The 27603-nt window shown below is 38.5% G+C and overlaps 1 protein-coding gene across 4 annotated transcripts in view; it reads right to left on the bottom strand.

Moving 5' to 3' along the window:
• The window catches only part of STAU2 (staufen double-stranded RNA binding protein 2), a 176096-nt gene that overhangs the window by 124440 nt on the left and 24053 nt on the right, over window positions 1-27603 (bottom strand). For all 4 annotated transcript variants that reach the window (XM_015617024.3, XM_033512297.1, XM_033512296.1 and 1 more), the window contains exons 4-5: window positions 25841-26000; window positions 23401-23536 (exon numbers count right to left, since the gene is read on the bottom strand). In XM_015617024.3, coding sequence (XP_015472510.1) covers window positions 23401-23536; window positions 25841-26000 — 296 coding nt within the window. The remainder of the gene's footprint in view (window positions 1-23400; window positions 23537-25840; window positions 26001-27603) is intronic.

The following is a 27603-nucleotide window of genomic DNA, read 5'->3' on the forward strand; positions in this document are numbered from 1 at the left end:
ACTGTGTTGTTCATGCCTTGTCCAAGGTATTGTGGAGGTCTGCAAGGATGAACATTCCACAGCATCTCTGGATGACCTGTTCTAGTGTTGGACCACTAGTGGTTTCTGGAAAACTATCACAAAATTCCTACATGCCTAATGGAATTCAAACACTTGGCACTGATATTGTTGCAGATTTGCAGATGAAGCAGAAATCTTCCTCCCAATACCAAAAATTACCAGTTTCCAGCTTTTGTCATCACAGGACTCCCTCCCAGCCCCATTAGCACTGACTCTCCCTCCTCCTCCTTCAGTATGGCTGGGAATTCATGCTCTTGTACTTGCAGGGTCTTACAGAAGATCCAAGTGATCTCTTACTTATTTGATCCAGCAATGTCAGCAGTTTGTTGACATCTTCCTATGTCTTCTTTACTTGGTAACAAATCCTCCAACACAGTACACCTTCTGCAGACAAGACCACTATCTCTACAGCCTGGCTAGAGCTCTGGAGCTAGCTCTGAGTCAAGGTCTCTGATGTACCAGGAGAGCTGCTTCCAGATGGTGCTAGGAACTGTGCCAGGTGGTGCATCACCAGCACTGCTGAGCACAACCCCATCCTCAGAAGAATTTCCAACTGCCTTCTGCATCATCTGCTGTGCAATCTGCTGTGTCTGCTGGCTGTCTCTGGCAGCAGTGCCCTGGGCCCTGCAATTACATGTGCTCTTCCCCAGTATCTACTAAGATGGTGCTTGACCCTCTCTAATCAGGAGATGACTGGAAGGAAAGCTCAATGCTGGTTTTGACCAGGAGTAGCTGACAGAGCTTACTGGCAGCTGCCAGAGCTTGCAAGAAGCCACAGTCTCCTGTAGTTCTCTCTTCCCTGCAGCAACAGGTACTCTCAAGTTCTTTGAAGAGTTCCAGGAATCTTCCCACCTTCCCAGAAGATGCAGAACTGGACATGGCTGCATGTGTTGTCTGCTGCTTAGCACATGACAAGCTGTGTAACACAAAAGCAGTAGGCACCTTGATAGCATGTCCCACCTCATTACTTCATAATCCTCTTTAAATAGAAAGAAATGAGGTAGTGCTATTAGCAACTACCTAGATTTAGGGAAAATACAATATCCATCAGAAGTTCCTGTTTCCTGTTGAGTTACTAGACCTACCTTTCTCTCCATTGCATGCAAAGGAGGAAAGCACATGAACTTAATCCACTTTATAAACTCAAATCCCACAACAGGCCTTCTCTTTTTCACTCTCCCCTCCCCACCTTTTCTATTAAGAGTGTTTAGGGAGCTATTTATGTGATAATAAGGAAAAATGATATTCAGCCTGTGGCTCTAGAGCCTCATGCAGCTCTTTGGCATTGCCAGAATGATTAGGCTTTTACATGGTTTTGATTAAATTTTTCTTGCTCTCCTTGGCCTCAAGCAGAGTTGTAACAGAGCACTGATAATATGAGCATTGCCAGGAAAGTGCAAAGGAACACCTGAAATGCTCAGAAAATGAACTAAATCTTTGAGGCTATTGGCTTCTCTACAACAAGAAGCACATCAAAGGAGACAACATCCTCCTCAGTGGTGAGGACAGAGACTGCATTAACAAAGCCCTCAAAAGTAAGCATAGTATTACAGTCTGAAAATACAGTGTGACAATTAAACTAAGTTTTAATAATGAATGAGTCTCCATTCTGAAGATGTACACTCATGTAAAGAACAAGCCCACGCAAAAGTAAAATGATGTATCTGCTACTGATCATTAACAAACCTTCCCAGTATACTACATATGAGTTATTAGAAAAGGCCGAAAGCATTAACAATCTTTGGAATATTTATATATAACATTTAGGGACTATTCTGCAATAATGTATCAGCACAATATTTTCCATCATAAGACCATCTACAAATCAGCTCTACACTCCTCAGTCTTCTGTCACTGTTCAGCTACAGAACTGAAACAAGTCAAGATTTTGAACAGTAATGCCCACACAAGGACTCATTAGGTCTCTAAAAGATTTTAATTATCTTCATTTAGAAAATATGCATATTCCTGCATTCTGCATGGCAGCTACAAATACTAGGATTTTCCTTCGAGAAAATTCTTATGTAAAACAGATTTTCAGGTGATAGTGGCACACTCCTCACAATATAAGCTGACCAACACAGCTAAATGACAGAAGATTGTTAGAAGACAACAAAAGGCATGTGAAAGGATACATTCAGTTGGAAGGAAACAAAGTGTGATAACAGATAACACACAATCAGTCACATATAACCTATGTGCTCATTTGTCAAAAACAAGCTCATTTTCATCTGGCTCTTTTGGACATTTCAGATGCTTAAAAAGAGCCTTCAAATATGAGGTCTGGAAAGCAGGTTCCCTTTACTCCATCTAAGTTCACAGCATCAGAAATCTACTTTTTAGCTAATGCCACTAGAACAGTTAACCTGAAAAAGGATATTTGCTATATGAATGTGACCTTGGATGTCAAGTTTCAGCAATGAGTAAATATTTACAACTACTTATAAACCCCTAAAAATAGGGGTTCATAACAGAAATGCTGACAGACCTCAACTAAGTTGGTGTGATTGGGCGCCACTATAATTAAATAAATCACCAAGGTCTGCTGACAATTAGAAAACTCATTTTGGTTTGCCACAGAGACAAACAAAAATTCTGTTCATTATAATTTTACTGGAATATGATGTCATAACATGTAAGCATACTGAAACAATCTGCTGCTTTTCTAGCCAAAATATTAATTGCATACTAAGGAGCCCTTGGGGCCTCTTCCTTTTTGGCCATCAAATCCACACACACAAAGACAAATAAAGTATTAGTACATACGTTATGCGTTCATACTGCATTTCCTGCATTTCTCTGGATTCCTCAATGGCATAAATGTTTTTGATAAATATTGTTACTTTCTTCTTAGAAAGAGAGAAAAAGCAAGTGCAAGATGCAGCTCACAGAAACCAGGAAGTTAATTTAGATTTAGCCTCGTGTTAAAAAGTCAGTGAAGTTTTCTCTAAATTCTAATGGTCAACATATTCTTCAACTAAGTAAAAAAGAACAAATAAACCCAATTACCATACAAGTATTATAGGAAGTCTTACCCGATTCACGTTCCATAATGCAAAGTGAAGAGGAACTGGGACCATATTTTAGTGGCCAAGATAAAGGCCACTAACATATGAGCTACAACTCAATATGGGAAAGTCATTCTTCAGATGCCAGCTCTGCTGAAAGGGTCATTCTCTGCACTTTTTCTATCTGGTTCCTTTCCCATATGAAGTCAATCAAGCTGGCAGCTCTGCTGGCACTGTTTAATCACCAAAATGCTATGAGTTTTGTGAGTGGAGGGATAGATAGCTACAGACCATGCAGGGGAGTAGGAAACAGCATTTGCTGTGAACAACTTTTTCTCCATAACATTTGAAATTTCTCTAGGGGAGCAAGTTGCTTAGTGCAGCTGTTCCCTGGCTATATCCGATTTTCCTAAGCAGTCCATTAGCCACGTGCATTTCTTACAGATGTGAGTTCTGTTTTGAAGAAGGAAACATCCAGTATAGTCACTTTTGTCTTCACACAGTGAACCTTCTGGTTCTTTCAGCAGATCCACTACAACACCTGGGAACAAAGAGGCTCTCTTTTCCAAGTACTCCTTTAGAGAACTACAGTCCATTATTCTTGAACTGTGTCTATTACAGGCTAGGCTGCCTGATCAAGTGGTGCCTATAGATGAAGCCTTGTTGCCCCAGTTCCAGGAAGGATTTTGCTCACAGGCTCTTGTCCTGCTGGGGGACTTCAACGACCCTGACATCTGCTGGGAAAGTAGCAGGATGAGCTGCAGGCAATCCAGGAGATTCCTGGAATGCATGAAGAATAACTTTTTAACCAGCCTGACTAAACAGAGAACTTAGGGTGAAAAAGAGAATATATTACCTCTAGAAGGAGTTTCATGTAACTTGGGAGGACTATAAGGGCACTGCAAGGTCATGCAGGGAGAAAATTAGAAGGGCCAAAGCCCAATTAGAATTTGATTTAGCCACTATAGTTTAAGACAACAAAAAGGTTTCTAGAAGTACATTGGCAGCAAAAGGAAGGTCTTCGGCATTTGTTAAATGGAGAGAGTAGTGACAGGGGATGAGGAAAAGGCAGATACTTAATGACTTCTTTGCCTCAGTCCTCAATATCGAGACCAGCTGTCCCCTGAATACCCAGGTCCCAGAGCTAGATGCTGGTGATGGGGAGCTGAGTGAAGCCCCCATAAACCAGGAGGAGATGGTTACTGACCTGCTATGCTAATTAAACACTCACAAGACTATGGGCCCAGATGGGATCTACCGCAGAGTAATGAAGGAACTGGTGAAAGAACTTGCCAAACCATTCCCAATAATCTAAAAGCAGTTCTGGTCAACTGATGAAGTTCCAGCTGACTGGAATTACCAAATGTAACATCTAACTACAAGAAGGGTTGGAAGAATAATCTGGGGAACAATGGGCCTGTCAGCCTGACCTCACTTCCAGGCAAGGTTATAAAAGAGACCATCCAGGGTGCCATTGCATAGCACATTCAAGATAACCAGAGGATCAAGCCCAGGCAAAATGGATTTACAAAAGGAAAGCCCTGCTTGACCAGCCTGATCTCCTTCTATAACAAAGTGACTCAGTAGATGAGAGAAAGGCTGTGGATGTCGTCTACAAGGACTTCAGCAAAGCTTTTGACACTATTTTCCCAACCATCCTCCTAGAAAAACTGTCTGCTTGCAGCTTGGATGAGTAGACTCTCCGATGGTTATAACTTGGCTGGATGGCTGGGCCCAGAGAGTTGTGGTGCATGGCTCTCAATCCAGCTGGCAGCCTGTTGCTAGTGGTGTTCTCCAAGGTACAGTTTTGGGGCTGGCCCGGTTAATCTTTGTTTAATCTCTTTACCGCTGATCTGGATGTAAGGACTGAGTGCAGTAAATTTGCCAATGACACTAAATTGGGTGTGGCTGTTTCTCTGTAGGAGGGCAGGACGGCTCTGCAGAGAGACTTGGATAGACGATCTGTGGGATAAGGATGACTGCACGAGGTTCAGTAAGGCAAAGGGCAGAGTCCTGCTCTTGGGTCACAACTACCCCATGCAGCACTAAAGGCTGGAGGAGGAGCTGTTCAGCAGAAAGGGATTTAGGGTTGCTGGTTGACAGCTGGCTGAATATAAGCCAGCAGAACGTCCAGGTGGCCAAGAAGGCCAATGGCATCTGTACAAGAATAGTGTAGCCAGCAGGACTAGGGAACCTCCCTGTACTCAGCACTGGTGAGGCCAAACCCCAACTACTGTGTTTAGTTTAGGGTGGTCCCTCACTTTGAGGTGCTGGAGCATGTCCAGCGAAGCATAAGGCTCATGAAAGGTCTAGAAAACATGTCTTATGAGGAACAGCCGAGGGAGCTGGGTTTGTTTAGACTCAAGAAGAAATGGTTTTAAGCTGAGACAGGGGTGATTTGGATCGAATATTAGAAAAAAAATTCATGATCAGGTTGGTCAGCCATTGGAATATGTTACCCAGGAAGGTGGGTAAGAGGCATCTGGATCTGGCACTGGATGTTGTGGTTTAGTGGTGTAAGAGTGGTAGTGCTGTGCTGATACTGTACTTGCTGATCTTAAAGATTTCTTCCTGATCCAAGTAATAGACAGCCCTACCAGAGGGGATGTGATACTGGATCTGTTGGAAACCAATTCAAGCAAGCTAATCAGGGACATCAGCACTGGAGGCAGCCTAGGATACAGTGGCCATGCTTTGGTGGAGTCCTAGTCCTGAGGGATATGGGTCAGGTAAAGAGTAAACTTAGGGTCCTGTACCTTAGGAAAGCAAGCTTTCAGCTCTTCAAGGAGATAGTCAATAGGGTCCCCTGCAAGACTGACCTGAGGCACAAGAGAGAACAGAGCTGGCAGATCTTTAGTGGTCTTCCACAGAGCTCAAGAGCTACCAATTCCCAGGAGCAAGAAATTGGTCGAGGAAAACCAGAGATCAGTGTGGCTGAGTAGGGAACTGCTGGTCAAACTAAAGGGGAAGAAGCAAATGCACAGGCATGGAAACAAGGACAGGTAACCTGGGAAGAGTGCAGAGATGAAGTATGGTTGTTTAGGGATGGGGTGAAAAAGGCCAAGGTGAAGCTGGAACTGAACCTGGCAAGGGATGTGAAGAATAACAAGAAGGGCATCTACAAGTATGTTAACCAGAAAAAGTCAAAGAAAGTGCTCCCTGCTGAAAAATAGTGCTGGCAAACTGATAACAACAGATGAAGAGAAGACTGAAGTACTCAACAACTTTTTTTTCCAGTCTTCAATGGCAACTTCCCTTCCCATTCTCACACCACCAAAGTCCCTCCTATTTTAAGTAAAGGTCAGGCTCATGAACACTTGAGGAACCTGAATATAAACAAGTTTCTGGGACCTGATGGGCTGCAACAGAGTCCTGAAGGGAATAAGTGGATTTGGTTGGCAAGCCACCCTTCATGATATTTGAAAAGTAAGGGCAGTCAGATGAAGTCCCAGGTGACTGGAGAAGGGAAAACATTGTACCTGTCTTAAAGCAGGGTAGAAAGGAGGAGCCTGGGAACAACGGGTCTGTCAGCCTCACTTCTGTGCCTGGGCAGATCATGGAACAGGTCCTCTTAGGAGCTGTGCTAAGGCACAGGGAGAACAGGGAGGTCATTTGGGACAGCCAGCAAGGCTTCACCAAGGCTTGACCAAACTAGTGACTTCTTACAATGGAATGACAAGGGAAAGGCTACAGATGCCATTTATATGGACTTCTGTAGAAACTTTGACACGGTCACCGCAACATCCCTCTCTCTAAACTGGAAAGAACTGGATTTGACAAATGGATTATTAGATGGACACAAAAGTATTTGGACAGTTGCATCCAGAATGTAGCAGTCAGTGTCTTAGTCCTAATGGACATCAGTGACAAGTGGTGTCCCTCAAGGATCTGCTTTGGGACCAATGTTATTTAATAGACAAATGGGATCAAGCACACCCTCAGCAAATTTGCACATGACACCAAGTTGAGTGGAGAGGTTGTCACACCTGTGGGATGGGATGGCATCCAGAGGTGCCTGGACAAGCTTGAGAAATGGGCCCATGGGAATCTTAAGAGTTTTAACAAGGCCACATACAAAGTGCTGCACCTGGATCAGGGCAACCCCCAGTATCAGCACAGGCTGGGGGATGAACAGATGGAGAGCAGCCCTGCCTAAAAGGGCTTGGGGGTGCTGGTGGGTGTGAGGCTGGACAAGGAAATTCTTTACTGTGAGGTTGGTGAGGCACAGGAACAGGTTGCATGGAGAAACCTGGTCTAGTGCAAGGTGTTCCTGCCCATGGCAGGGAGTTGGAACAAAATTATCTTAGAGATCCCTTTCAACCTAAACCATTCTATGATTCTATGATGAAGTAGTCTGGCTGTTCTCTTCTATATTACTTTCACATACTCCAAAAACATTCTTAATGTAAAATGAGCAAGGCAAACATTATGTATCAGTTTTAGCCACATCCCTTGTTTGAATGCTGACCTCCTCCCAGCTACATAGATGAGAATTAAAACAAGAAAATTCATGTATACTTGTCCCAGATTATTCTTAATTTGAAAAATCATGTTAAACTTTAAGTCAAATCTTTAAAAATTTTAAATGAATTTAATTAATTCTGAATGATTCGGTATTTTTTTCTCTATTTAATATCTGCTATGGTCATTTATGAAAAAAATTTTGACCCAGTTATAGAAAATCCCTAAGCAAAATAATGTTTAACTGACTATGTAAGAATTGTAAAGAAAACCATGTGAAGGAAACATTAACAGAAAGAGATTCAAAAGCATCTGTTCATTTTTTAAAAAAATAGTCAGAAAACATAACAAAGATGCTTCCCATTTTAAAACATAGAAACCCCAAACCACCTCTCTTTCAAATGCAAGAATGTAAGAAAATCCCACGTTAAGCAGTCAAAATCCATGAGTTGCAGGCAACTGCATAATGTAATCCTCTTTATCTGTTAAGGTCTATTAGAAAATAAATGAGATTATTTGCTTCTGCTGGGAGGATGATCTAGAAGCTGAGTTGATACTTGGGAATCTCCTAGTGTTCACCTTGGCTATACTTTTATATATGTTATTTTGTGTCAATACTATCCTGTAAGTTACATAGCTTATTTATTGCCATATTTTATATATTGCTAATTTATATTGTTGTTTACCCTCCAAGGTGAGCTTTCCCACCCCCTATCAGCCTTTGCTTCAAAAGGGAACAAGTGAAAGTATTTCAGAGCTTTTCTATATAAAAGGCTACCCACTATCTTGACCATTCTTCACAGTCCTTCCCCATACTTGCTCTTGTTCTTAAATACAAAAGCCAAGAATGGTAGACAATATACCATATAGAAGGCTAACAGTGTTCTGTACAGTAGGAGTGTTTATGTATCTATACCAGAAATATCTTGCTCAACACATCTTAAAAATCACATTTGCCTCTCCATTAATTCAACCACATTAGTTCTTCTCAGTCTATCTTGCAAATACCTAATAATATAACACTTCTGTTCTGTGGTTTTCAACTGAATAACCCTCAGGTGACAAGAGAGTTAGTACTACTAGTGCCTATGTTATTAGCCTTACCTTTTAGACTGGAAAGTCTAGTCTTGTTGTATTTCTAATATATCAGTCCTCTCTATCACCCAAGTCTTCCTGCCTATCTTGACTTTCCTGTGTATCAATGATGCCCTCTACATCTCATGAACATTTTCCTACTTCTTGCGCAAACATCTTTAACAAAAATAACTTAAAAGCTTGATTCTAAAACTGGAAGAACTGTACTTAACAATCTTCCTCCTAGTTTGACTTTTAAAACTGCTGATTATTTTTCTTTTCCTTTCCCACCCTGCATTTCTTACACAAATCCCCTTCTCCTTCAGTTTAATGAAAACATTATCCTTATCTAATGCTATAAAATGCTTAACTGAATCCCACAAATATAAATTTACTTTACCCACTTTACCTAAAAAATTAATTGGCACATAACATGTAAGGTTAACATATTAGTCATACACAATCTACCTTTAGTACACAGTAATTTCACATTTATACTTTTTTCTCTGTCTTTATTTATACTTTCTTTTAAACTTTGTTATGAGTCTGAGAATTTTTCATTAAGCTAATGATAATTTCCTTTTCCATTTTTTTTCTTTTCCTAAGCTAGAGGCTATGTAGTTCCTCCAAACAGTATGAGTAACTTAGTAAAAAAAAAAAATAAAATAAAAAATGACTCATGTTTCCACGATCACAATATCGAAACATTCCTCAGTGAAAAACAAGAGGGAGGAGGATTCAGTTTAACATAACATTATCTAATGTGGAATCTTCCCAGCAGAATTTGTGATGACAAGACGATAATATTGCCACATCACTGTTTTTCTGAATTCCAAGTTGCTTAATAGACATTTGACTGAAATAAATATTTCAATATTTACTCTCTGGATTTACCACTACTTTGTTTACCATTTATAGCAAATATGTACAACAAGAAGTAAAAAAACATGATGCTCAACACAAGTAATTTGAAGAAACCAACAGAAAGCTACAGACATTTTAAGTTTAGAAGTTTGAACCACCATGGATTAACCTGACAAGTAATAGAGCAAATATACTGAACTAGCTATGTAGAACTAGTTTCAGAGTAATTTCAGGTCTCTGCTTGCACTTTTATTGCTCTCCCTCCTTCAGTCTAAACCCCTGAAGTTAAGATGAAGCATTTGTCAAAGTTCCAAAAGAGTCTCAAAACCAGCCCAAATACCCCCTCTTAAAGAGAAACTAGTGAAAGAGATATGTAAGGGGGGAAAAAAAAGGCTAAGAAGAAGTAACAGGGAAAAACCCAGAGGAAAAATGATCATGAAAAACCTCCTAAGGTACTGTATACTGAAGACTAAGGCAGAAAAAACAAGTGAAAAACAAGAGAATCAAGAATAGAAAAGAGAACAATTTTTTATGCTCCTCTGAAGCATTTTTACCTATCAACTGAATAACTAAGTAATGAGAGTGGTCTACAAAACATCAACTTATTCTTGACTGTAAAAAAATAGCATAATATAGGAACATAACAAGAATACTGCCTCCAGAATTAAAGACATTGGAAAATGTCAAGTGGACAGTGCTGAAATGGAGTTGGGGGCTGGGGAAGGAAAAGACAAATACAAGCATAAAGTAAAGGTTCTTTTCTGTGACACAAAACCAAGTACAATAAGAATAAAAGGGAAAAAACATAATGGAGCTGTGATGCACACTGTATACTTTAGAGGTTAAAGCAGACATCCAGAAGACAAACATCTCATACTCTTATCTACTTCAGCTCATAAAATTTCCCATGGACTGTATTACTCACTAATCTTTACAAGCATGCAGAGTGGTTACTGAGAATGCTGTCCAAATAGCCATTACAGTAAAAGAACATAAACAATGCTGCATATCTGACTACAGTATCATTTTCTTTTACATAAGAAATCCATGTAAAAAAAAAATTTAAAAAATCATGTCACTTGCCAGCCTAGACACCAAGTAAATGAGAGAATGAAGTATCTCACTTATTTAATTTTATCATATATTTATGCCAGTAATGTAATACTGATTAAAGTGTTACTAATAAAATCATCTCAGGGCTAGGACTTCATAGGAATTAATTAACCTGAAAGTCCACAGAGGAAGAAGGCCCAAGAAAGGTCACAAGACAGAGTGATTCTCACCATCCAAAATAAATTCAAGTAATTAGTGTATACTGTTCTACATTTTTTTCCCACTTTGAGGAATGTAAACATACAGGCATTAAATTTCATTATCATAAGTAAGAAATTTAACCTATCAGTTCAAACTTGGAAATTAAAGGATTGAAAGTAAGAACAAGCTGAGAAAACACACTTAATTCTGATTTAAGCCACCCCTCAGCAGATGTGTGCAGTTAATTGAGGATGCACACTCCGCTACCTTGCTAGTTATCAGCTCTGCAACCTCTAAAAATGGCCACACATGGCCAGCTAAAACATCTATCCAGAAATCTTCTCCTCTGTGCCATCAGACTTGCAAAGAAAACAAATGTGAGAGAGAGCTTGGTCAATTGCAAAGAGAGAGCATTTCATGTTGCCTTGCACATCATATCAGAATGCTGACAAAAATCTTGTGGCCTTAAGAAGGAAGCTTCATCTACACCTGGAAGGGGAAAGGAAGGTGTCTGATAATCAACCATTGAGAAAATTCTAAAGGACCAAAAGGTCAGAAACCCAAAATGATTGGTGAAGTCCTTCAGTGCTTCGATTCCTTTTGACTTGAATCCAACATAAAATATTCTTTCATATTCTTTTTTATTATTTAATATTCTTTTTCAATCTTTAATGGATTTACATGAATGACTGACAAGTAAATTGCAATTAATTGCTAATACAAATGCATAAGTAATGCAATGAGACTGCCATAGTAGTGGTCACCAAAGCAATGACTGATCTCAGTTGGTCCAGTGAATACAGTTTAGTACTGAAAAGTATATTAACAAAGACAAAAAAAAGCTGATCATGTTAGATCAGGACATTAAAATACAAGGTTGCAGACTTTCTAAAAGGTAGGAAATGTGAGAAATGTTTATAAAATGGGGTGGAATTGTATTGTAGAAAACAGAGACTCAAAAGAAGTCTTGAAGGACAGAGTTACCAAGGACAGCTAAAATGGAATCACAGAATTATTGAGGTTGGAAAAGACCTCTAAGAAAATCGACTTCAACCATTAACCCAGCACTAACAAGTACACCACTAAAACCACATCATTAAGTGCCACATCTATGTGTTTTTTAATACCTCCTGTAGTGGTGACTGAAGCACTTCCCTGGACAGCCTATTCTATTGCTTGACAACTCTTTTTGTAAAGAAATTCTTCATAATATGTGAAATGGTTATTATGATGTTTGACTTAGTTAAACAAGGTCAACACAGAGATTACCTTTACTGAAGGAACAAGATGTTGATGTAGACCTCCTTAAGATTTCTCATTTCTGTTTCTCTGACAGTAGTGTCAGACTTGAATCTAAATCAATAAGGTGATTAAACTCCACATTCTCCACTGTCGCAGAACAGAACCTCAAAGCTAAATTTTGGGCTGGTTTTTGTCCAGAGATGATTTCCCTTTTAATCACCACACTGAGGGATTCAGCCCCATCTTAGTAAAACATATAAGCCAGAAAAATTATGGTGACAAAGTACTTAATGAGCACCTGTGAGTGCACCTATCCCTTCTGTGACAATAAAAACCAACTTAACCTGGCATTCTTCTTTAAAATATCCTATAAAGACAAGGAGATCTTTGGAAGATCCTGTGAATTAGCATTTTAGAAGAGATGTTAAATGTACTTTTCTTTCACAGAACACAAGCACCCACCAAAATCAATGTTATAAACAAGATGTGAAGAGAAACGATAACACAGTGCTTGCTGGTAAAAAGTTCTCCCTTCAGACTGCATATATTCTGTTACAAAAGAATCTTGAAAATCTTTCTTCAGAATATTTAATACTTTCTCATTCCATGGCAGAATTTTCAGTTCACAAGTGACAAACACCTTGTAGGGATAGAGTACAATTCCAGCCAGATCTTACAGAATTACAAGCTGTTAAAAAAATTAGCCACTAGCCTTTCTGCTTGCTTCCCTCAGGAAAATTATGGCAGCCTCTCAAAGAAAAGTTTGACCTCCAACAGCAGTTGACCTCTGTCATTACCAAAACAAGCAGGCAAAGGAAAGAGAACGTATTTACTGGTTACTAATATTCAGGTTCTGGACACAGCAGAAAGGCCGTAACAAGAAAGGAGGCCACACAAGCTTGTTTCCAGTGAGCCCACTATCTCACAGGTGTCCCAGCTGAAACACCCTTAGTTCAGCAGAAGTACAGGAAAAAGATAAGGGTGAATAAAAAGCTAACTGTGTCAAAAGAACAAAACACACCCAAAATACTGCTGCTCCTGAAGGAGCATTCTGAATCAGTACTTGTTTTCATACATACCAACGAGACTAGTCTTCTGTCCATATCCTGACAGTAAAGCTGGCTGTGTTAAAGGCAGGGCTAGAGAAAGAACAGCCAGTGAGTTGCAAAGCCAACAGACTGAAGCGATTCACAAGGTGCTGGGGCAGGCTGCTGGCTCTGAGGATCTTTGGATCAGAAGGTTTACAGGAAGTCTCTCAAGTGGAAGGGCAGTGTTGAAAGACAGACATTAGGAAAGATAAGGATTGTATTACACCTCTTTATGTTTTCAGCCTCTGTGAGAACACGAAAAATCACATCTGAAACTTGGAGACACATCTGGAGCCAGATGCATTTCCTCCAGAGCAGAGAAAAATCTGAGGAAGTTAAAAACCCAAAGTAAAGAACACTGTCCACTGAAGAAGCTTCAAAAGAATTAGTCAAAACATGAGCCAAGGACCACAGAAGGCAAGGGCAGTCTTCTCGGCAGATAGAGCAAGAAAGCAAGTGGTCTGTGAAGGTCACTATATCCTGAAGGAAAATGAATAAAAATATTAATTAAGAAAAAATTGAAGCATTAGGGCTTAGGAGCTCCTCTGCAAATAGGGCCAAGAGGTCATTGACAACACTACTTCATCTTTAGCAAAGACTGTTTAGAATGCTGCAATACTGTAAAATGTCATGCCTGATGCATCACATTTTGGGCACGAAGAGCAATGAAGAATTTAGATGCTCTACAATTAAGGCTAAAAAGATTTTAATGATACCAGATAAGTGCATTGACTTAGAGAAAGAAGAGACACTGTACTTGGAACACTAACCTCAAACCTTGCTCTCTATTCTGTCAGCTTGAATTTTAGCCTACATAACATTATTTTAACAGCTGTCAGTGTAATATTGTAAATACACTTAAGAGTATATATGTTATTGATCCCTCATAGGTTAAATGTACCCATTAATGCAGTGGATGGTAGTGACAGGATGCATTTGTCAGAAGGATTATATGCACACTGTGCCAGGACATGTCACCCAACACCATTTTGTGTGCATTGTGCAAATTCATGATAACAGGGTGAGGGGACTGCAGAAAAATCAATCTTGGAAAAAAAAAGTGGAAACTATAGATTCCATAGCAGAATCTGTGTTTCCTGATCCCAGATGCTCTATGTATTTTTAAGATTTAAAACACTGTAAAATTAAACATTAGCTGTCAAAAAATTTACTACAGGAATAAATATCCTCTGCCATTTAAGGAATCTTATTTTGTTTTAAGCCAACCATATAATCACTATTGTCTAAACTGATAGCTACTGGCAATGGCAAAGCTCATCACCTGCAAGCTCCCTTGCCACTGTTCTTTTGGGAAAACTATCTTAAGACAAACAGATGTTTCTGCTGTTTTAAACCAACAGGAAATGGAATGACTTTCTCCCTTTTCCTTTCCTAGAAACAAATACTAGCAAAGAAAAATCTTAGCACAGCTGTACTCAACACTTTCCTTGCAACAATATGTCTGTGTGGGAGGCAGGCAACTAGTGGGAACAAACAGGCCAGGGGAAGTGAAATGTAGCATGCAGAAGATGAAGACAATGAATTAATTTGAAAGCCTTGACTGGATTATTACACCATAATGCCAATACACTAGCAGAGGAAGTAAAAGGGTGATGTACAAGACTTTGCTTTAAGATATGATCCAAATCCTATCTCAACTGGTAACGTACACAACTGAATTAAGTATCAGCTGGCAATCTCAGTCCCTTCCAAGCAAATAGATGTTTAAATCATCCAAAAGCTTCTTTAGTACAGACTGCAGGTTTAGTGGCCAAGTTGCAGACTTGTCTTTAAGGAAATGTGTTATGTCAAACCTGCGGAATGAATTAATATAATGAAATGCAGAATTCATGCTTTGTGCAGATACCCCAAACACTTAATTGTCACTGCTGGCAAACTGGCATCCTTTACTCACACTAGATTTACATAAAAAAGGAAAACTGCCATTGAAGCTACTGCATTAGAGCCTCAATTATTATAGAAGATGAAAACTTGAAGAAAATGATGAGACAAAGTCTTGCAGAAAACCTGGTTTTAATTGATTTGTGCTGGAATTATGACATTTTAAAGTCATGAAAAGCTTCAGAATAGAAAAAGGCAACTTTTTTCAGAATGCTTTTGCTGAGAAATTCTTGCACAAATTCATGCTGCCATCTAATGGTCTAAATAGGCTATTTCCTGCTGAAGAATTAAATCTGAACAATCACTTGATTTTTTTTTTTTACTTTGGACTACTCTTTATTTCCCTCAGTTTTAATTCTTTGAAATTGATATCTGTTGTTCAGAATTAAATAATAGCATATTTAAGGAGATATCGCCTATTGAAACCAAGCTTTTAATTTCTATTTCCAAGTATTTTTTAATATTTCTTCCAAGGTTTTTTTCCCCAAACTACTGCGAAGAGTACGAGGAATAGTGAAAGGAGTTTTTGCAAAGTCAGTCAGTAAACATTTTTATTATTGCACCTCTCAATCCTTAAAATACAAATTTTTAGGATAGAATTTTGCAACACTGACTGGAAAGGCAGACAAAGCACCTCTGATTCTGTTTTTTTTAGGGGAAGAATATTGTACCCTATGTCTAAGGTCTGAAGCTGACAACTGTAGCAAAGTAAAAATCCCAGTGGCACCCCACTGCTCCCCCACAAAACAAGAGATTTGTTTGCTGTAATCAGTTCAACATAACAGGGTCCAAAACAGAGGGTTATTCAATCAAAAGCATGCCTGCCTTTCCTCAAAACTGCTGTTACCCAGATATGCCCCTAAAGAGTTTGTTCTTTTAATACTTTTCTCTCCCGCTTCTCTCTGGGGAGAGATTTTTGTCTTTTTTTCAGTCCTTCCACTGCGACGGTCGAATGGCTCCCACTATAGCACTCATAAAAGTATTGTGAATTGACATTCTTAGGATTATTTCTCAGAGTAGGATTCAGCTCTAGATTCAGATGCCTAAATTTAGGTATTTAGTTAATGTTAGAAACTAAGTTGCTGTAAAAGTGAAGCTCTGGAGAGATCCATGCTAAGCATAGTTTAAAGCATGACAAACAGCATTCTAGACTAGGAATTATTCTGACTAATCCTTCCACTGGTTATAAAGGGAGACTGAGTTTCTAAACCATAGGCAGAGACTATTTGAAAGGCATCTGTGCTTGGATCCAAATCCCACCAGCACCACAAAGAACTGCACCTAGCTGCCTAAAGACAAGGACACAGTACGATCTGAGATGCAGTCATGTACCTAAAACATCCACATGATGTGACAGAGGACCGATCCATGAAACAGACAAGTTTCTCACAAATAGCTGGAGTCCTAGTGGATTACATTAAATACTACAATGACTGAACATCATTTTTAGGGATTCCTTCAGTTGCCTAAACTTAGCTATGCAGGGCCATTTGAAATGCTCTAAGGTATCCAGCCTGACCTTCCGCTACCACTCTACTAGGGGTCTTCTCTAGGTCTTCTGCTAAATCCATTGGTCCCATGTGGATGTCTCACACACCCCATGATGTCTCAAGTGGCACTAGAGACCTATGTTTAGGCAACTTAGTGTCCCACATCTGCCACAGTATATATGCTTGGGAAAAAATCTGCTTAACACACAGCTGTGCATAAAATCCTCCTCTGTTGCAGCAAGCTCCAACATAAAGTCTCAATAATGGGAATTCAGTGACATATATTAAGCTAATCATGTGCCTAGAGTAACAAAAAGACTCTGTGGAGTAATCAGAATTTTACCTTTTCCAGACTGCTGGTTGATCTTATAGATAAGAGAAGTCTTTCAGATCCAACAACTTTTTATATTATGCACTGGAATATTTGTGCCTCAAACAGATGAGGCTCTCCATGCAGAGAGCAGTCTTTTTCTAGAAGCTAAACAGGGTGCTTAAGCAGCACAGAAGAACATCTAAAGGTCAGGAAAAATTCAGACTTCATTCTCTTTCTGTAAAATAGATAACTGGGTTGTATAACTGTAGGTGTAGTTTTAGACACGGTAATATCAATAGATTTTTACATTGTCTCCTGCATTGCAACCCATGCACTTCAAATTTGGCTTCTACAGCTGTTCTTCTGGCTAGATTTTCCCTTTTTTCCCCTCATAGGACTATGTAACTTTTGTGAAAAAAATGAAGTTGGGTGAGGGTTTAGACTGCATTACTAAGCACTCATGTCAAGCAACACTTCCCTCAAATCTTTTCCCTTTGATGCATATATTAAATCTTTAGGTCAGCATTCATAAAAGAAACAAACTTTTCATTTTATTCCATTCTTTCACCATCCAATCTTTTATTAATATGACTTGACAATTTTGGTAATTTATCCAATAATCACACAGTCTATTCTCTCTTTGATCATTAGATTGGATAACATGTTAGTCCACTATGAAGCTAGCAGCTGCAGATGTAGTTGGCCAAAGACCAGGCCTCAAGCTTTCTTTTATTATCCCTCATTTTTAAAGTGCTTGTTCAGTATTCAGTTCACAGGGCTGATATACATCACTTCAGGAGCAGAGAAGTCTAAGCTAAAGTTCCATGCAGCAATGAGTATCCAGCAGGGGAGCAGGTAGGAACTAGGTACAGGTAGGTGATACCCTGTGCTTTGTGGCCAGGCAGCACAGCTGGCTCCACAAGAGGCAAGGATATGCTGCTGCTTTATTTTTCTGAGTTTGGTCTTGCAAATGACACTGTAAAGAAGCATTAATTAACAAATTTATTATCAAAGAAAAATGTGCGCAGAATGGCAGAGCTATGAAAAAAGAGAAAAGGAGGAATGGTTTGTGCAGTTCCCCATGCTCTGAGGAGAAAGGGGATAGTCTTCTCCTTAGCCTGTAGTACACAACATACATACAGAAAGAAGCAACCCTACACAAGACTAAGATGAAGGCTCAGTGCAGCAGAAACTGTCCAAGTGCACAGAAGCTGTAGTTTATCCTAAGCACACCACCGCTTTGCGTGACATGTTTGCAGAGCTATCACACTATCCAAATTCCTTAAAACCAAGCAAGAAACTGCTTTAATTACTGTACTTCCGTTCTTTAGCTTGTCATTGTTTTGTATTCCCTTTGTTCCTATATTTCACAAGTGTTTTTCATTTTGAAAACTTTTTTTATATATATAGATTTTTCAAGCTCTCTAGATTGTGGTGAGACACATATTAAGGAATTTTATATATTAAGAAAACAACTTCTGAATTCTCCCAAAACACAGGGGTTGGGTTTTATGATGTCTTTAGCACTACTTTCCAAACTAAAACATCAAAAGCTGCTGTTCAGTTTCGAGCGGTTATATTTCTTGGCTGAAAACTCTTAGTTTAGTTAAGTCTGTAAGATATAATTTGTTCTGTCACTTACATACATTCTATAATTGAAAGTACTGCAGGACAATTAAAATTCAGGAATTACTCCCTCCAATTCTAACTGAAGATAAAAATAAAACAAACCATCATTCAATGGTAACAAACCAAGTTGGACAACCCTGTAGTCCGAATTGATACCTTATTTTATTGTTTAACAGCACTAATTTCAACAGCCATGTTTTTAATTCTTTTTCACATGGTTTAAGCCAATGCACTTAAGCCAGAGATGCGAGGGAGTATGGGTTCTAGCACTGGCTACAGATATGAGAGTATGCACATATTTTGTCCTCAGATCTGCCAATAGTTTTCAAACCTGACCCGCCGACTCAAGGCTTGGGCTGTGCTGAGTAGCGTGCCAGTTCTCCTGAGTCATGCCAAATGCTGTGCTGACAAACACGCAAGCTACATCAGTTAGCAGCCCGGCCCTGAAAGCATGAGCACCTCCTTCCCCAGAGTCAGCCTGGAAAGCTCTTCGATTAAAGAAGCCATAAAAAATTAAATGAGACATTTTTAGCTTTTCTGTAACATATAGTTTTTGAACTGAAAGGACTTCATGTGCCTTTCTTGCAAAATTGCTTACAAGTCCAACCTATGAATGTTTAAATTGGTTGTATATAACTGGTAAATTCTGAGTGCCAAAAGAGTATTTTCCTCTACTATAATCTCAGTTAGGAATACAGACACCTTTGTTATATAAGAAGTTGTCTGACATGGCTGGATTCAGGGTTGAAAATTTTTTAAAAGCTCTGTCTTATCAGGGGCCATCAAACTTTCTTTTACCAAACTTGCATGGATTTTACTTCAATAAAGAAAATCCAGAGAGGACTTGAAGTTCTTATCTACATTGGAAATAAATGAACTGTAGCATGCAGATACCAAAACTATCAGAAACCTAAGCTGGGAATTTCACATGATTCAGCTCAGCATCACACAGACTTCATCAGCCTGTCACAATATGCAGTATAATGACAATGACCAGTGCTGTTAACAAGTTAGCCAGTTCTGAATTCATTATTTTGAGTGAAATCAGGACGAAAATATTCATACCTCATCCAGTTCCAAGCTGGACTGTATTTTTAATACTTAGCTACTCTAAGAGGAGAGCTGACTTGCCCTGCACCTCCTATCTTAGCACAGGAAGAGACTTAAAGGGCTAAGACCTTGCCACAGTGTTACACACTGCCTTAAATGTCTTGCTCTCTGCCACGCTGAGTTTTGCACGCACAAAGCTCTATAAGCAGCCAGTATCCAACACCTACCCTGGTGCAGCACTATCAGCACCTGCGCACAAAGCTCTATAAGCAGCCAGTATCCAACACCTACCCTGGTGCAGCACTATCAGCACCGTAAGCAACAGGTAGGTGGCTGAAGCATGTCCTGATAAAAACCACAGAATTACTGTGAGAAAGTGTTACAGGGAACACTTGAAGAGAACACCTGTGGAAGGACGCTCATTTGGGACATCTCATCACTTGCCTTCCATGCTGACCACTAGGAAAACCTTCCCCTTTTCCTTTTTCCCTCTCATTTGTTTGTTTTCTTTTTCCCTGTGAAAGTAGCTCTCACCTTCACTATAAATTTATGCCATCAGCTGTAGATCTTGCAAATGGATGTTGGCCCCTTACAAACTTTCTTCAACATCCTCTGTGTAACATACTGCCCATATAAACATGCTCCATGGCATGTGAGAGAGTAGCCCTTCACACACTTAAATCAACCTATGTTGCCCTTACATTCCAAATACGCCCTGTCCCTCTACGGTGAAGGCAAAAGCTCCTGTATGACTAGAAAAGAAGATGTCTAAGGACAGTTGTAAGTCACGGAATAACTTCTCCTTTGCTCTCCCCCTGAAAACTGATTAATTTCTGAGCAGCTCAACTTCCAGTGGGGGAGGCAGGAAATATTCAGGGACACAAAGGCTGGGGAATTGAAAATGAAGGAGGAGGAATCACTGCCACTTTTGACATCTTGGCCTGACATGGAATCTAGCCATCAACTTTGCATACGAATTGCAGCTCTAGGATCACATTTCCATGAGATATTGAAAAGGATCTTTTGTGCCACTTGAAACGCTAGACTTTAGTGGTGTAGAGATATGCCCTGGAATGAACTTAATAATCTACTTTTTCCTCAAGACATTAGTCTTGGAGTATCAAAGTTTCCCTAATGCAATCTCCTAATCTTAGTCTGTACCTTCACCTATTTGAAAAGCACATTTCTTTAAACAGAGATCAGTAAAGGGAATGCAGACGCAGTATAAAAGACAAAGCTTCCAATTTATTTAACAGATTTTGTATCTTTTTTAATAGCAGAAAATAACCTACAGTCAAACTAATGAAAATGAAAAAATACTTTATGCAGCGTAGATTCTACATTAATTCTCAAATCTCAACAGTCTATATAGTCAGCATTTATTTGGGTACTTCAGCAATGCTTCTATTCCACTACCCAATCAGCAAAAATCAGCAAACAAATGCTAAATACAATGTGGCAGTAGAAGAAAATAAATGCAACATATTATACCACAGGAATATAATACAGTGCTGCATCATATGCTTCACATTTCAAACTTGACTGGCTATTGTAACAGATCCAGACTCTGTCTCCAGGCTCGCCTGTGGTGAGGATGAGTAGGAGGTGCCAAACGCTGCTGACAGGAAGAGATGCAGGATCGTGCCCATCACAGGCAGTGCCCCACAGTGCAGCCAGGCTGAGCTGCAGGGCCTGTGCCCAGCACGGCTCACAGGACAGGGCTGTGCTGCTCAAATCCCTTGGCCACAGGACTGACTTGCATCTCCCCCTCGGTACCACCACATGGCCCTGCCTTTATCTGACAGCACAGCACAAAGTTTTCACATGACCATCATTCCTCACTATTCCTGCCAGGATTGTCTCCTTGTACGCAAATCCTGTAAGAGTGAATGACCAAGAGGGGTTCATCTCTGCTGAGGCTGAGGTTTGCATGTGTGGTACCCGTGGGGAACAGTCCCCTTCAATGCCACACCAGTCAGGGCCCAAGGTAGCTGAAGGTGTGGAATATTATCTGTAATACTCTCTTCCTAAACCAGCAGGTCTAATAAACATTTAAATGATGCCTTACAAAGCATCATAAGTGCCTTTCTTACTGTGATAATAAAGGGCCAGCACCACCCAGTGCAAAACAAGGCCATGAACAATTATTTCTAACAGAGCACTCAGTATTACACAGTTCATTTTCCTGCTTCGTCTTTACTCTGGACTTCATGTGTATACATGGCAAGTGCACAGTGGGTATGTGCTCATGCAGATAGACAGGTATGTCCAGTTATTTACCAGTTAGTTTAAGTTATTATTCAATTCACTAGCCACAGGATTATTAGCTATTCTGCATAGGTAACTATACTCAAATAAGAACAGTGAAAAAGCAAGCAGAGATTGTGGCCTTCTGTCCCACCCAGCCTGTTTGTGATCAGAAAAATCAAGTGGCCTTGGCTACCTAAGGTGCCCAGAAAAATAAAGCTCATATATCATTTTACCCTAACACCAAAATATGGCTCTCATGAAAGAAAGTTTCCAAAGAAGCAAACTTATAGGTTGAGCTAGACACACTAATCATTTTCTATGAAAAGAAATAAAATACTATGAGTTAGCAACTGCTGAGTGTTTTGACATTCTATTTCCACCAGTACCTTTCCATAATTAAGTTCAGATTTCAGAATTCCAGATTTTATGCCTTTAACTAGCTTTCATTTTTTTCCAGTATAGTGTTATATCTGCTAGTCAAGCTAATCTCACTATAAAAGCAATTCAAATAAATGAAGGATTTCTAAATATTAACTAAACTCATTTCAAGCACCATAATTAGCTTTTTAAACCATAATGTATGTAAGCAGAGACCCAGGTCAGCAGTTACTAGAAATATAACACAAGCGGTACAAAATCAGGCACTCTTCCACAGAGTAATTAAAGGGCTTCTTCCAGGTTATTTTGGGGGGTTTTTGGTCTTCTATAATTTTAGGTATTGTTGCTATAAAACAACACAACCCACCAGCCAAGCAAATTTAAAAAAACAACAAAAAAAACAAGTCAGAATGAAGTGTTAAAATCTTACATTTACCAGGTTATCATGATTTAAAGTCTGGGGAAAAGTAAAATAGAATTAAGTAAATTGAACTAATTTCCTTAGACAATTCTGAAATGGGTTTTTTAAACTACTTAATTTTTAAACCTTTCCAGAAATTCAATTTCTAAAGAGTAATTTTGAACCAAAACACTCCTTCAGAATTCATACCCTCAATCTATTTGATAATTATGAGATACATAAAAATAAACATTAAATCCATCAAGCAAAGCTTTATTAAAAATGATATTATAGACCATATTTGGTCTCACTTTTGGAGCTTCAAAAGCCCTCTGGGCTTTAATACAGCTGCTCTGGGGACAAATATGGGAAAAAAACCTATCTCAGAGTAAGAAGTTTTTCAGGTTACAGATTGAGAGAGTTCTGAATATAGGTTTCTAAACCATGAAATAAAGGATTTTTGAGGATTAAGGAACTGAGATAGCAGACCAAGAAGAATAGTTAAAAAACCAGAAACCTGAGAACAGTTTCAAACCAGTTTTCAAAATGCAGTCCTTCCAATTTTATATTCAATTTCTAAGAAAAGAGTGCTTCATTTTTGATGCAACAGATTCTAATCACATGACATAACAAAAAAAAGCAAAACCTCTCTCTGAAGTTAATGCTCTGCCTCCTCACTACCATGGCTATGTAATGTGTTTTTAATGCACGTTAAAAAAATAAAAGCAGTTTTACATACCTTTACTCCTTGTGATGTGCTTAGGGCACCTGTCTCTTTTAGGAGGTAATTATGCATGTTCTAAGACTGCAGACTCTCCTTAACAAAATTTTTAGTTTTCTTTTACTTTGAAATAACCTAGAAACTTAATGAAGGTTTAAATCTATACATTAAATGAAGGATTAAAAAAAACAACAAAGTAACAGAAAGAGTACAAACCTCTGATTGTACATGCCCCGGAAATTATAATTTGCTCTGTAATTGGGAATTGGCTTTGGATCTAATGGCCTGTAGATGGCAGGCTCTCCTCTTTTCATTGCCAGACCATTCAGCTCCACAGTCGGTGTTATACTGCCTGCAAAAAATAAAATGTAAGTAAGATGCTAAAACCAGAAATACTGAAAAACACGCAAGCAGAACTGAGCCCCAAAGAGAGACCTACACGGTATCTCTTTACTCTTACATTAAAAAGATGCAACCAAAAAGACATTTCAGGTTCTTTAAAAGATGGGAATATAGCTGCCAACTTAATCACAAGCAATGAAAAAGTACATTGAAAAATCTCAGAGCATTCTCTATGCAGTTTCAGTGGACTAATCTTCACATATGAATGAGAAAGTCAGTGTAATAATCAAGCTGGTTATTCATCTTTCCAAATTACTTATAATACATTATGACACTTTCTGAAAGAAATATAAAGATAGTAGAATAATGTATCTTTCTGCTGAAGAGCATTAAATGAAACCACAAATAGAGCAAAGAGTCATTGAATCAAGCATGACGAAGCAGGCATTACTGCAGTCATTCAGGAGTCTTACAACAAGTTAGAAAAAATGTTTTATTTGCAAGACTTGAAAATTTAGGACCGTGTCTAGAAACTAATGGTCTCATAGGAGTGATCTACAGACTGAGCATACTGCTACTGGAAATCAGTGCAACTACAGCCATCTACTGGTGACAGAATGCAAAAATAGAAGGCAGACAGTACTTGCCCACTTGCATAGCTTCAAAAATGCCAAATAAGCTACATCCAGCTTCTTTCTTTCCTTTTTTTTGTTCTTAGATAAACCATTCAGCTACAGTAATTCCCACTTACAGTGCTGTAAGAGAATCCTATATGAGCTAAATGTGCATTCCAATAAAAAGGAGTTACTATATTCCAAAAATATTTTCATGAGAGATTCAAATAAATTTACCCTTAAAAAAGCTATGATAATTTTCCAGTCTGATATTGAAGCTTTATATGCCAAGTGATGAAAATCTTTATGCAATACTTACTCAAAAACTTATACCAACAACAGTTCTTATAATTTCCAGAGCAAGACATTACTATGAATTCAATTTTTTTATAAAACTAGAAAATGTCATTTTGATAAGAAGATACCTGTGCATATACAATGCACCTTTCCTGAAGCAAAATTACAGTGTTAAGTGATAATTTTTTAAATTAATTCTCTTAAAGCCTATTCCTCTCGTTAACAGATTCTCCCTCTAAGAATATGCTCAAAGCCAAAAAACTCTAGAAACTCAGTAATACTCTGCAATGTCAAGAACCAAACTCAGCATCACTTTTCATAGAGGTTTGAGCCTCCTGCTTTCTAAGCAGCCAATGTCACAGTGACTGTGAAGGAAACAGGGCAAAACCAGCATCCTGGGTCTGGAGAGGCATTGTACTGACCTCCAAAGGAGTGAGAGAACACTACCACACCCCTCTCAAACAATCCTTCACGGCTAATGCTCAGGATAATACAGACAAGTTCTAAAGGAAATTTACTTCTGCTTTTCTCTTTCAAACACAGAGAAAATGAACTGCAAATATTTTTTCTTTTTAAGAAAGTGGCTAAAGAATACATTTTTAAAAGAGGGGGAGGGGAAGACAGAAATTAAGGGGAAAAGAGGAAAACAGAAAAGAGGCAGGGGAAAAGGATTGTTTTAAAAATAAAAATGATAAAAGATTTCACCACTTGATTTCCTTTACATGAATCTGAAATGAAGTTATGATTTTTTTTTTTTTTGGGGTTCAGGCCGGACCGGTTCCTTGGGCATGTGCATGAGATATGTACCTCAGAAGGTTTTGCATGCACTGAAGGGAACTTGCAAGTAACAGCTCAAAATGAAGGATGCAAGACACCAGTATACATTCTTTCTATTATTGAAACAAGTGTCTAAAGCCACCTGAAAGCTTTTTAAAAGCTTTGCTTTCAAAAAAAAAAAAAGAAAGGCTGCTCTGAAGAAAAACTTAGAGTGTAGGAAATTACCTGTCAAAGTTTTCATGCCAAATCCCAGCCTTTTGTTTATGCTAGAGATGCAATATTTCCAATTTCATTGTAAAGTTAGCTGAAATATCTCTTTGGGAAATGTGTTTTAGTTAATTCAGTCTGGATTTCTCCTGTCTGCTTACTGTTGATCACACACCATCACTTTGTACACATCTAAGCATTATCTAAATAATATATTCCCTTACAGTTCAACCATTTTAGGTATGTGCATTAAAAATTCTTCCATGAAAGCTCACTAGAGGTTCTGCATTATCCAGTCATCCTATAGCTGTGTTGATTTTCATCCTACAAATTTAAGTATCTTGTTACAATTCCTTATTTAGCGCTATAAAGTACCAAACACTTCAAGAGGATCTAACACTCAGAGGAAAATGTCATACCTGGATTATTGTTTACATTGTTTTTGGGTGGTCTAGGCGTTGGTTTGGGAAGGGTAGTTTCATTCAATGCTTTGCTAGCAGCAGCATGTTGGGCCTTTTTAATACTGCTTCCTTCAGCTTCCCATGTCTGTTCTCCAAGAGTCAGCTGCACTGTGAACATCTTCAAAGACAAAGAACAGGTAAACACTGGCAAGATTACCACTGTGGATTAGAACAATCCATATGAAAGCTTCCAGGGCTGAAGAGAAACCGTGCTCTCTTCTCATTGTATTCTACTCCCAGACAATACATCTGATTCTTCACCAGAGATCAGTGAGACCTTATCAGTGAGGAACATTTGGCTTTTCAAATCACAAAGTAAAATAGTGTAATTGTAATGTAAATTATCAAAGAACAGAACAATATTTAAACCAAGTAAGAATAACTTCAAACTGATCTTCTGCTCTTGGAAGACCACGTACAGTTCAGCTAAGAACACATTTCTTCATATATTTGAATATGTTTAGTCATTTTACTTGTAGAAAAAAAGTATCAAGCATGATACTGAGAAAAAAAAATAAATTTGTAATAATTATGAATGAATATAAATGACTACACACTTCTCAAGGCAGTAGAGAATTTGGCCCAGATAGTTTTACAGAGTGAATTAATTTCTCACATACCCAGATTTCTAAAAAAAATGCCTTTTGTTAGGGCAGAGTCACAACTCAAACACATTCAAAAATATAAAGAAACAAAAGAAATATTATCTTTTAAAATGAAACTGCAGTTCTTAAGGTAAAATCTATAGTGAGGATAGGAACTGTAAACATCCAGAGCTCAGAAATGGACTGATAAAAACTCTATATTTCAAATTCTGACAGAGGGCTATTTCAAGTATCCATGCTGTGCAAATTGTGCAGATAAAACTCAATGCAAGCTTAAGATATTAGACAGAGTCTATCTTCTGTATGATACATAAATGTTTTATTTAAATTTGAGCACATCACATTTGAGCATCTGAGAACAAGGGGAGAAAGGCTAGGAACTCAACATATTTGCCATATAATCCCCAGATAAAAGGCAGGACTTAATAGTCAGGTACACACAGTAAACCAAGATATCACCTACTTGATACTTAAGTCAACAGAAAAAAAAATCTACATATTAGTATGACCAGTATATAAAGTAAAATTTTAATTTTGACAGCTCTCTAATTTTTTAACTTATAAAAAAACTAAACTTGCTAGATCCAGGATCACAGTTTTAGAGATAAATATGGTGGGCAGCCTTTAAATCTGCCTTTACATATACAGTTTTTTAGCATGTACTAGCAAACAAACATTTGAACACAAGTATGTATGTGTCTCTCAGCCCTCTGCTCATGCATACGCTGAATTCAAACTGAATGCTATAAATACATCCTCGTGTCTTAATTACAGCCCTGAGATTTGGCCTACTGTTATTTTCAGAAGCACAATGCAAGTCCCTGTATCACAGCTCCTATTGCCATGTTGGTTTTGCCACAACAGTCACAATTTCCTCATGGAAGAAAGAGAAACAGTCTCTTCATTTTACACTCTATCAAACCCTACCTCCATCTGAAACCTAAGGTGGGCATTAGAGCTAAATACTCATAATTATATAAATTACCTACAAACATACATCCTTACTACTAAAAAAGTTGAAAATTGATTTCTGGATCTGGAGTTTATGTATTTCATATTTTTCAAGGAAGTATCAATGTAGGATTTTTATAGGAGTAGGAAAATCCTGAATTTAAA

The sequence above is a fragment of the Parus major genome, chromosome 2 (genome assembly GCF_001522545.3).
Source record: "Parus major isolate Abel chromosome 2, Parus_major1.1, whole genome shotgun sequence".
NCBI classification, from domain to species: Eukaryota; Metazoa; Chordata; class Aves; order Passeriformes; family Paridae; genus Parus; species Parus major.